The following is a 12,125-nucleotide window of genomic DNA, read 5'->3' on the forward strand; positions in this document are numbered from 1 at the left end:
CGATCTCTTCAAAACTTAGATTCCTTATGCGGAGTAAATACTCTTCCATACCTCCAATCTCCTCATTTAGGTTTGGTGGTCTAATGACCTCTCAGACGTGAATACTCAGAGTATAGAAAGAAGCATGTTTTGGTGTTTCGTTTGATTTCATCAATCGAGTGCTAGTATCGAGCCTCTCCCGAAATACGAGCCCTCTTGGTTACGCTGCATCACTTCCTACATCCATCCATTCGTATAAAGATTAGCATTAATGCTGCGGTTGGTTCTGATTTTGTGAATCGTGTCAGAGGATCTCAGGGCCTGCTATCCCCTGCAGCTTCATCTAAATGATCGTATTATACACAGCTTATGCTGTACAGTGCTTTTCGGTACCTTACCGTAGTGTCAGGGACGAAAGGGATGATCTTGATTTCGTCTCATCTTTTCAAAACAGCTACCAAATTATATTCCCAACATCAAATTTCATCAGATCTGCATAACCCTACGAAAGTGGCTTGTTTTACCTCCTCAAACATCGGAGAATATTCGAGAGAGATTAAATCCTCCGGGATGTGTTCACTGTTCAGCCTTGTTGTCCATTATTACCCATCACCACTGTCAAGGGGTCCAACAACCGCAGACCCCTTGACAGCATATCCGCCTTCCTTTCCTTCAATCCACACTTCGTATTTGTTGCTTTTGTCGGCATTCTTCCCCACACAGACTCTTAGTTCTTCATTTGCGTAAAGTGGAGCCAAGTTTCTGTAATTGAACTTTTTTATCATCTCACCAGGCTGAAGTTGCGATCGCAAGACGGAGAACATGAGCACCAATGAGAGGGGTCCATGAAGGAGGAGATTCCTATATCCTTCAGACTCCCGGCAGTATTGAGGATCCAGATGTATTGCGTGAGCATTAAATGTAAGGGCCGAAAATCTAAATAAAAGGGATTGTGTAGGTGTCATTCGCACATCAGAGTCTGGTTTACGCGTGGCTATAAGCTTGGTTAATGGGACGAAGAAATCCTTGGGCAACAGTGTGGAAATAGCTTACGCCTCAAGATCTTTGGAAGCCTAGCGCAATCCTCTTTGGCAGTAGTTGTGTCTTTCTCCCGCATGAAGACGATACTCCGCGTCTCCACTAAGGATGCTTGTCCGATGTCGTCGTTGTTATCGACATGGTGACGTTGTAGTAATTGTTGATCGGCCATGTAATTTCGATCACTTACAGAGATCTTTCCTGAAGCGATTGCGCTGCTCTTTGCATCTGGATTCACCCGCAGTTCGTCTTCGGTATCAGCGAGGCCAACCCGTCTCTCAATGTTTACATACACCTTCTCGTCCCCTTCGCGCCCTTTGACCGAAACATCCACGATTCGTTCTATACAAGCTGCTCGCATGTTACCAAGACGAAGTTGCTCTCCACTCGTAGTATTGAAAACCAGAGACCCACCAGCCCACATCCGGCGCGCAAATGGCGGCCCTGGGGACTGCAGAGGATCTGTGCCATCTGGAAGTAGAGCACTGTGAGGAATTTGCGGAGAGAAATAGACTAGATGATGCGACTGGGGGAGAAGTGCTGCATCACTACACTCATGTCCGAGTGTAGTAGTGTACGGAAGAGTGAGGTCTTGGACTTTGAAGTTATCAGGGTAACATGTAGGTGGAAGGAAATCCGCTAGAGATATATTTAAGAGATGAGAAGGAGTCGGCGACAAATAATCATATATAATGTTGGGCTGGCGTGATATGAGTTCCTTGTGGAGAATTGACTGTGTGGAAGATTTTCGAGCATGCGCAGGTAGTATCAAGGAGCGATGGATGGTACGAAGACCATATGATCGAGAATAAAAGAAATTGAAAAACTTCATGCTAGATTTTATGCAGAAAGCATCTGCGAGAATATCATAAATTCGTCATCATGAACTGTGATGGGTAGAAGAAGTAGTACATAAGAGATGGAAGAAGATTTTGAACATCTGAACGATGTGAAAAAGCCCGCGACCTGGATGCCAAGAAAAGCGTTATCCTTATCGATAAGAATTCGATAAAGGTGGATGTTTGTCTAAATTTCCTTCGGTATAGCCATACCATAAATACCATGCCATTGATACTCTATTATGTTTTCTTTTGTCTATCCACAAGTTTATCTTCCCAGCTCCCGAGCCAGTGCCAATCCTGTGTGTATTTGTCGAGGCTATTCAATGCCCCAGCTACTTTTCCCTCTGGATCACTCAGCTTACTTCCCTCAAACTCAACGAAGAAAATGTATTGGAAAGGAACTACTTTCGTTGGGCGACTGTTAATACTTGTCAAATTGACCTGGTACCTCCTGAAGCAATCCAGTACATCTGCGAGTGCACCCGGTGTTCTGTGATCAATAGTGAAAGTAACCATCGACTTGGCGGCAACATCAACCTTTGTCGCAGATGTATCTACACCTTTGCGCAAAATGAGAAATCTGGTGGTATTATCATCACGATCCTCTATCCCTTTTGCCAGGATATCCAATTTGTGGATATCTGCTGCGAGCGAACTAGCAATGGCTGCACTTGTACCAGTCTTATCTGCTTTGACGATTTCGGCTGCCTTGCTTGTGGAACTGACGTCCAGTCTCTCAACCCCCTTCAAGTATGTTCCTAGAAATGCCTCGCATTGGCCGTATGCTTGTGGATGGGTGTAAATACGTTGAATGTGATTGAGACTAGATAGCGGCGTTGTCTTTGGTTTGACGGGAGAAGGAGTGGATGTGGTAGGAGTACAGGTGCCAGACATTACTGGAGAATCTGCCGTCGAAACATAACCTAACAGGCAGTGACTAACATCAAGATAGGCTTCACCGCATATTGTGACATCTTTATATAAGGAATGGCGATCTGCGAGGAGTTCTAGGGTAAAGATCACAGCTCCATTTGTAGAATTTTCAAAAGGTACAACACCTAACTCTGCTTTGCCCGATTGAACAGCCTCGAAAACATCTGTATGCCATCAGTAACGTGTTAGCGATGATTTGAAGATCGCAATACCTGGTATTCCAATGGCTGGTTGGTACTCGTATTTCTCTTTATCGAAGCGTCCAAGAGCGGCCTGGGGGTGACAGTCATCTGTTAGTCCTACTGGAATTGCATGTTGCTCATAATGTCGACAATTGAAGGGCGATGGACACTGAATTAAACGAAGATCAAGTACCTGATGAGTATAAGAAGAAATGGGCCCAAGGAAAGAGATAGCTGGTGTGCTAGAGGAGTTGGTTCTGGACTGCATTGTTTAGCTTGTGTTCACTCCTTCTCAGTGTTGACGTTGTTCGGTGGTTCGGAAAAGACTAATATAATTCCGGTGTTAAATAATAATTGGGTTCACTGCATCTCGGGAAGACTCGCGTACCACTCATACGGTCGAATTGTTTGTAGAAGAAAGTTGTGGTCACTCGTGAGAAAGTAACGGAAATCTTTGATATTTATTTTGCTACTGTTGCCGGCTCACCCCGCTACCTGTAAACATGAGAAGAAACCCCACCTTGGCACGATTTCCGCGGAAGGTATTGCTAGGTTCTTCGGATCCGGTCATCATTCAAGAAAGTGTCAATCAAGGAGAAATGGCTCTTTTGTGTATGGGGCTGTGTACTGGCTTCTGTCATCATGAGAATTTGGGGTAAATTCGGGAATATTCAAGAATTTCACAGGCATATAGCCCCAAATGAGAAACACAGTATGAAGCATTGAACTTAATATAAAAGCTGTCTGATATTTGAGTTCTGGTAACCTGATCTATCTATGGCTGATCTATTGATACTGAACTTCAGATGACCTTCTATACACTTTAATAGCAAGCAATTCTGCCAAAACGCAATCTTTCCTCGACCTTAACACACATGAGAAACATCAGGGTATCGCCTAGTTTTCACGGAATCATATATTCTGCACGAATTTGTTAGAAAAGGTGCAGAACGATCAACAATGGATCACATACCTGAAATATGGTTTCTCCGACTTACGAAGCCGTCATGACGGACCGGAGAGGGCTGGGACGGGCATTCCCTGTGTTCCCTCTTAGTCCCAAGCCAGCTGGGGAAGCCGGCTGCGCTGGGGTCGTCTGTTGCACGGCACGAGGGCGGTGTGACAGAATTTGGCTTGACGGTTCGACTGGAGTTGGCTCCTCGCCCGATGCGAGGGCATCAAACTGTCAATCTATATTATATTAGTCTCTGAAGTTAATTTTTGTCTATGAATGCTTATAAAATACCGTCGTAGTAGTCATCATCGTCATCAACTTCGGCCAATTGCTCAAAATTGACCTTGTAGCGCAAGAGGCCACCAATACCACCAAAACCCTTAACGAATTGGTTACCCTCACTGGATCTGTCCGAGACAAACTCTAATGTTGTTCCGAAATCTCTGTACTTCTCGGCGATCCATTCCAAGAACGATTCCGAGGAAACGACTTCCATTTCTTGGCCAGTCTCCTTGTCCATGAATTGTTCTCGGTTTGAGGCCTCGGATTGCTTAGTAGTATGAAGAATTGTTTGGACACCATTGCTATCCTTCAACACCCAACGGTTGATCTCGAGGTTCTCAAAAACGATCAAGACCTCAACAGCACCTAGTTCCAGAGCCTTCAAAGTATCCTCAACACCATAACAAACTCGTCCTGTGTCTTGACTGATCTCCTCAAAGTACTTTCCAATGAGCTTCTTCTCCTGGATGAATTTGACATTGCTAAGTGTCTCGGCTGAAAGCTCAATAGCTTGATTGAATCCGTTCTCACCACCATAAGAAACATCAACAACTTTGATAACCTTTGTAGCCAAACGGTTGTCGAACAAGTCAGACTGGTTGAGATCGTTCTTGAAGTCGGCAGAACCAGCCAAGATAATACCAGCTACGTTGACTTTATCTGCTGTAATGAAGTTCTGTACAGCTAATTCGGCAACCTTTCTGACGTAGTTGTGACGCTTTTCCTCACGAAGACGCGCGAAACGAAGAGCAGATTGTCCACCACGTCCGTGCTTCTTTGGCAAATCGACAGAAAACTTGTGAACAACGTCTCTGGTGTTTCCACTCAATGTACCGAAGAGGGCTCCATTTCCGTCCATGATGATGAAGCCGAACTTCTGGTCAGACTCCAACAATTCAGCAAGAGCTTCCGTGTGGAATTTGTTGTCGCAAAGGTAGAGAGATGTGTTGATGGGCTTGAAGGGCTCGAAATCGATGTTGACCTTTCTTTCCTTTCCTTCCGATGTCAAAATTTCACCACAGTAAACAACCAATCCATTGGGCGGGACTTTGTTATACAACTTCAATCTTTGTTGGGTAGACGTGATAGCAGAAAGAACGGATTGTCGATTTACACGAGACTTGATGTTCGATGCGGTACCCTATATCCAGGTTTGAGTCAGTATATAATAGGCAGATATCAAGAAAAAGCGGTAACATACGTATTCTTCTGCCAACATCTTCGCCGCACGGGAGACTTGATCCTTTGGCGCTACATGATATGTTAGAGAGTATGCAAATAGTATATCGACGTGACATCTTACGAATAATAAGAGAAATCATGGAGGTTCCATTTCCACGCGCAGCTTCGAGGCGCTTAATCAATTTTTTCACCTTCCATATCTCGATATTCTTCTCGGCCTCATTTGCCTGAGCGTCACTCATATTGGCGGATAATGAGACAAAACCACTTAGACAATTTGACCTTTATGAATGATTTGACCTGTAAGTGGTTGGACAATATCCGTTGACTCTGCAATTTACAGTTGTCAAGATGTAATCTATTCGACTTGTCTTTGTCGTATTTGTGACGTGGGCTTAGGGTCAGAGTGTGGGTGGTGGTTAGAAGAAATTTAGTGTGCTAGTAAAGGTTAGGCGAGGGGTCGGGAACTTTCGAAGTGAGTGTGAGTGTAGGTAAAATAATAAGTAGGAAGGAAAAACGTCACTGGATTGAATTTTAGTGGAGAAACTTTTACATTCTCTCAAAATCATGATAATATCACGAGGTTGATGTTTCAATTTAATATTTCTAGTTATATGAAAATGCATGCATCTCAGCATCTATTAGGTAGGTATGATACCTACATTCTAACACATTGACAATGATGATGATGATGATGATGATGATGATGATGATGATGCCGACAATAGGATATACATCAGTGACATCAGTTTCTTCGATGATTGCTTTTGCCAACCCTACAGTACGCCATATAATCTCTATCTTGAGGAGATGGTCGCCATCTATGATACACTACTGCGCTGTATAGAGCCTCTACACCAGATGACTCTCTTCAGTAACGGTTGTCCACGATATAATATTTCCAGCTTTGTATGACTCTTCATCCCACCTCACCTCGCCCTACCTCACCCCATTACAAATATCTATCACCGTTTCTTCTTTGCGTGGTTTCAAGGCATTGCAGCACTCCGAGATTTTCTCGCATCTTCATCCGCATCGCTCTGTTGAAATTGTGACGATTAGGCTAAGAGTGGTATTGTAGTGTAATATGATATCTCAAGTCATTATCTCAAATCACTATTTCAAGTTGTTATTTTAAGTTATTATTTTAAATTATTATTTCAAGTTATTATTTTTACTTTCAAAGTATAGAATTCATATATTATATTTTGTTCAAAATATTTAGTTATATAATTTGTATAAGACCAGGCCTCAGATTTCTTCGGATGTCGTTGTGATCTTACTCTTTCTTGTTTGCTTTTCCTGAAATAATGTCTTATGAAGCTCTCACCAAAACAAAGAAGCTCCTCTTACCATGCCTCACGGCTGATTTCTTGCACTGTACCATTTTGATAGTCTAAGTCACAATCTGGCAGTAAATAACGATTCTATATCTATTTCGTGGATGAATCACTGGTGGGTCAACTTTAATCCGAAATTGGAAATATTCAATTTTCGGAAAGCTACAAGTTTCTGCTGAGTAGGTGAATACAACTCTAGTTTGCTTGATTCATTATTAACTTGATCCCCCAGGCATCTTCCATTACCAGGCTATTGTTGTTAGGTCCAGCCCAAGTCATCGAGGGCCATTCGTCCTGGTGTTCAAGTTTCTTTATCGGAGACAAGTCCGAATATCCAGCTCAGTCTGCGAGATCGTATACATTTCAGTAGGTTTACTCGAGCTTGAAAGTGAAGGTTATTCCCTCGTTTCTAGCGACAATGAGCTTCGAAGTTAACCTTTGTTTTTCGAGTTCAGGAATCATCCCCTCTCAAGCTTCATATGGTGTCTACGGGAACTTGCGACACTTCCGTTGCGTGTCATATAGGCATCTCATGAGGGGTATTTCGTCATTATTCTTCACATGATTCTAACAGCAATTATAGCAGAGAGCAGAGGTAAGGATCTCAAAAGTTTTCCATGCCTAGGTTCGGTTTCTTTGTTCTAGTTTAAGCACCAACTTGACTCTGCGGGAAGTCCCGGATATTCATCTTTGAACGACCTATCTAAATAGATAGAATCTTATCGTGAAGTCCTTTAGATACTGGCTTGTCACAGCTAAGTCAGAACTATTTCATTTGGGAGTGTTTGAGCAGTGGGCTCATATCAGCGAAATATTCAGAATGTTAGAGAGAGTCGACTTCTGAGAGTGAGTAGATTGTTTCAATAATGACAGGTATCGTTATGTTCAATTGCTAAGCATGTAAAATACATGAATTCCGATATTGAATTTCACCATTCAAAGAAAGTACAGAAATTCTTGTGGTCCCACTATTAGATACTTTGGGCAATTGATATAACCTCTAGCTTTTTGCCATTCTCTGTACGATCATTTCCGCCACAAAACTTCTGGCTGTCCAGTTTCAGCTTATATCTTGATATCCTTTGGATCCAACGATTGATTGATGGTGTAAAATCACGTCTATGCCGAATTATTATCTCGTATTTTTATTTTTACTTGGGGTCTTTACCGACAGCCTCATGCTAGATCCTCCCACCCATTCATCATCCTCCTGAGTACATGCCGGACGTTTTCCTGACTTATTGGTGACTGAGAGCTTTGGGTCCTTTTGCCAGTTCTTGCAAGTCTCCAATGGCCCTTCAGGATTTAGAGAGCATCTTAATGTTTGTGGGTCGACATCCCCGCACTCGTACTGTATCCACAACTTATCACCGCACATTTAGAATGGTATGGTCTGGTTTCGCCTCAGTACCTGCTTATCTGATAGAGTTTATTCATGCGTTTGGTGACGCGAACCTCCTGACAAGATTGATCTCTGAGTGAGTGCTTGGAGTGAAGTTTTGAATTTGTGTTCCAGATAGGATCCAAAGTATTTGTGTTTGTTCATATCTTTACAGAATGTCTGAATTAGGAGAAACCTTTCTGAATAAATATTTTACTGCTCTACCAATATCAGAAACCTGAAAGAGTTTTCATGGCTTCCACCACGGAATCTGCCGGCGGATTCATGCGGGGCATACACACAGTTTTAAAACATGACGATTGATACACGGTGACAAAGAGATCATAGCGGTAGAGAAAAGACCTATTCCAAAATGACGTGAGATCTATCGATTGAAAACTACCAATTTGTCGTACTGGTATTGCGAAGACATACTATACTCTACGTTGCAATCTTTGATATCGAAAGAAAAGATGGATATCGGCTTTCTCCCTGCCAAGTGGTGAATGTGAAGTTTCAATGTCTGAACTTTACTCAATCCAAAGTGAAATTAACGATTTTGATAGCTTGATTCTTCTCTTTTGATACAGTAGTTTAAGAGCTTTTATTTTCGACTGCAATCTAAAACATTGGGATACTCTCTAGCAGGACTCAAAGAATCTATATTCGTTTCTCTGTCTCAAGTATCCAGGTGGTTTCCGTCGCAACACTCTCGAAGCACGCTATTCTGGCCGGAAAAGACTTTTTGTAGCGCACCCTATTGTCTGGGATCTCAGAGATGTCTACCTGGAGTTTCCATATTAGTCTGCTCATTCTATTCGAACATTGTGATGGCGCTACCTCGTGAAGGAAAAACTTTGTACATACCATTTCCTCATCGCGAATTTCCATGGGCTTTCTCCACTACACGTGATTGTACTTTCTTGCTCGCCGCCTTCGTATCATCAAAAGAAAAACAATCTCTAAATTTCTAAGGTCTGGGCGAAGAATCGCAGTCGACAACGTCGCTAGTCTTGGCGATGATATCTTCAGGGTTTCACTGGTCGGATGTCAGCGATAAGCTGAGATTCAAAGCAGAGTACTTCACCAAGCCTACCTTTCAATTTCTTTTGAGCACGCTCAGCAATCATAGACAATCTTTTTCTTGAAGCCCTTTCAGGACAGAGATTGGGAGCGAAATTGCTTAGATGGTCGGCATTTGCGTCATGCCATTGCACATTGCAAGGAATCCAGGTGAGCTTATCTAATATCACGTCCTTCACGCTGCCAAACGTCTTACCAGGGATACTTCCCCAATCGATGCACCTTCCTGGACAGCGATATATGGCTGGATCGTAATGTCCCATCGGGCCTCTCGCATCCCTTGGTTGTTCTGTAGTCTGGCGAGTGGCACAACTCTCGAATGACCGACCGGCTGGATTTTGGTCGCAGCGGATTTCAGCATAGCGTAAATCGCCGCACCAAAATTGAACCCACTGTCGCTGACACATTGCTGTAATCGAAAAAATAATTTGTATGTGGCCGTTGAAATATCTCGAGTCTGGATAACAGGTATCTTGAGATCGTAATCTTGGTGTGCAACGTCTGATGTTGGCTTAATGAATGATGCGTAACATGTTTTTTTGCTGTTCTTGATTTTGATTTTGATTTTGATTTTGATTTTTTGAAAGATATCGATGAAGTAGAGAGCACTTAACTTCTTGGACTTATTTCCTACCCTTGTCGCTCTTTCCTACTTCTGATTATGGAAATGGCCTGCTTAGGCTGACCTTCCCGAACCAGTTAGCTAGCGGAGAATAAAGAGGGTGTCATACAACACTGTTATTGCAGTAAAAGTGGATTATTGGACTGTAGTCTAGGATATGTTTCGATTTGAATAGAATTTTGATGGTATGACTGTTCTAGGAATGTGATGTTTGAATTGATTGTAGATGTTCTAGATAACTTCAATGTTCAAGATCACCTCGATTTCCGGGACCATTTCGAGCTCTAGGTTAACGCTAATTTCAGCTTTCAGAATAGATTTAATGTTCAGATCAAATCATGAAAATACTTAAACGGCCTTTGAAATTCAAGTTCACGACAATCTCCAGAGGTCTCTCTCGTAGTTAGATTTAGTTCGAATGGCGGAATATATAGGTACTTCCAGGTTGTTGTGATGTTTGATCTTGTTATGTTTTTGACAACATTTTGTAACACACGTATTTGGATCAAGTGATTTTCTCCTCTACTCTAATAATTCTTTTCCGGAGGCCGGCTTTTGAATTGAATGAATCCATTAACCTCAACGGATAAACCACAATTCATGATTATAATCTCAGTCTGATCAAGGGGCAAGAAATTTCCCATTGACTGGTGTTTAATCCAGGAAAAAGAGCCATTATGGAGGCAGTTTTTACAAGGTAGTACAGATATTGGCATTTTGACAATCAATTGTTTGTACTAGGTGTATACTTCCGCTGTACTGTTTGCTACTAGTGACTCATGATATGTGAAATTTCTTACAAATTATAAATCAAATAGAAGAGCTTTTCACCCGCGTTCATTCGTCGTCTCCTGCGTCATGACTCCATCGCTACTATTTTGCTTTCAAAGTATGATGTACAGTAACCACTTGCTAGGTGGAAATCACGATCGGAAATTGACCCCAAATGACAAAATTGATGAAGTCGGAATGCAACATCTTTGATAGTTTAATAATTGAAATTTTGACTCCTGATGAACAGGACAGCCGAGAAGAAGCCTGACAAATTTTTGTTCATAGATACTTGATACATATGAATAAGTATATAATAGACAGAGAAATTTTGTTTCATCTACTGTTGCATCTGAATCCAACCCGGTCGGGCGAAATCTTGAAAAGTTGACTATTCCACTTGCGTTGTAGCACCCCCACTAAGCGAGGATTTTTAGGGGAATTCTAAACAGGGGAATGTCCCATCTCAACCCGCCCTCTCCTCAGGAAAAAGAACAGAACGTTCTTTAGGGAGGATGATTGAAAAGGATCCAAATCGAAGACACGTTCGATAAATCATCTGAAAATTGACTGTCCATCGTAGTCGTTATTGGATCATGTGATGAAGGAGGGCAGGCGAGATGTCTGCATCATGATTTTTGAAAAAGGTGGGAAATTAGGCTCTGCAGATTCATGTGAGTAGGGAGATCGGCTCGCCTGGGACTAAGTTCATTTAAAACGGGCAGATAGCTCCATCATTTAAGGTTCTACTGGAAGCTCGCCTCTAGTTTGATTTCCCTCCACCCCCTTACGAAGCATGCTGGCAATCACAAAAAAAGAGAGAAAGAAGAAGAGGAAGAGCGAACGGTATAGTTGATGTATATTGATGGCTAAAGCAATCTGAAAATTGTCCCTTACAGAGAGTAAATACTGTAGAAGCCTGCGTATTTATACGTGTTTTCTAGGAGCCAAAAGTTTGAGATGATCACTGTCTCCGAATTATCAAGGGAAACCGGGCTAACCAATACGGCCAACACTCCACTACCTTATCCTTTTGGTTGTTGAACATACAATCTTAATCGCAGGTATATCTTGTTCCCCATCGCTACAAGTCACCCGTCTCCCGCTCGAATTTACCCCTTGCTTTCCCTATTATTAGAATGTACTCGTACCCTCATATGCCCGTTGAAGTCCATCATACAGTACTTTCAAACAATACGGATAGATGTATTGAGATCAAAATCATCAGCGGTTTTAAAATAAATTGTAAACTTGAAGCCACAATCATCTAATCACAAAAACAAGAGTAGTTTTCTAGATGAAACAACTTAAAACTCATTGAGCATATGGAATCTCAGTGACAAAATTTACCATCCGTTCATCCTTTCCCTGCCTTTCTTAATCTCGACTCCATCACTTCTCTCGAACATTCAATTTTCATCCCGTATCCCTTCACTAATTCTCAATTTATAAATCCTGTCCTCTTGGTATTATAGGCAGGATAGAATTATTGAAATTTAACCATCTCTATCTACATCTAAACTACACACATTCAT

The 12,125-nt window shown here is 42.1% G+C and overlaps 4 protein-coding genes across 4 annotated transcripts; all 4 read right to left on the reverse strand.

The window, feature by feature from the left end:
• Positions 1-581: 581 nt before the first annotated feature.
• Positions 582-1,849, reverse strand: EAE97_000248 (uncharacterized protein; the record flags this gene model as incomplete). Its single annotated transcript, XM_038870758.1, has 2 exons — positions 582-973; positions 1,033-1,849. The coding sequence occupies 2 exons, from the start codon at positions 1,847-1,849 to the stop codon at positions 582-584; spliced, it is 1,209 nt and encodes a 402-aa protein (XP_038738119.1).
• A 247-nt stretch (positions 1,850-2,096) lies between these two features.
• On the reverse strand, positions 2,097-3,242 carry EAE97_000249 (uncharacterized protein; the record flags this gene model as incomplete). The annotated part of the gene is made up of 2 exons (XM_038870759.1): positions 2,097-2,956; positions 3,005-3,242. 2 exons carry the CDS (start codon positions 3,240-3,242, stop codon positions 2,097-2,099), a joined length of 1,098 nt encoding a protein of 365 aa, XP_038738120.1.
• A 918-nt stretch (positions 3,243-4,160) lies between these two features.
• EAE97_000250 (uncharacterized protein) lies at positions 4,161-5,635 on the reverse strand (the record flags this gene model as incomplete). The annotated part of the gene is made up of 4 exons (XM_038870760.1): positions 4,161-4,165; positions 4,221-5,352; positions 5,413-5,462; positions 5,515-5,635. 4 exons carry the CDS (start codon positions 5,633-5,635, stop codon positions 4,161-4,163), a joined length of 1,308 nt encoding a protein of 435 aa, XP_038738121.1.
• A 3,507-nt stretch (positions 5,636-9,142) lies between these two features.
• EAE97_000251 (uncharacterized protein) lies at positions 9,143-9,604 on the reverse strand (the record flags this gene model as incomplete). The annotated part of the gene is made up of 1 exon (XM_038870761.1): positions 9,143-9,604. One exon carries the CDS (start codon positions 9,602-9,604, stop codon positions 9,143-9,145), a length of 462 nt encoding a protein of 153 aa, XP_038738122.1.
• Positions 9,605-12,125: the final 2,521 nt, after the last annotated feature.

The sequence above is a fragment of the Botrytis byssoidea genome (assembly GCF_014898295.1).
Source record: "Botrytis byssoidea strain MUCL 94 chromosome Unknown BBYS_001, whole genome shotgun sequence".
Lineage (NCBI taxonomy): Eukaryota > Fungi > Ascomycota > Leotiomycetes > Helotiales > Sclerotiniaceae > Botrytis > Botrytis byssoidea.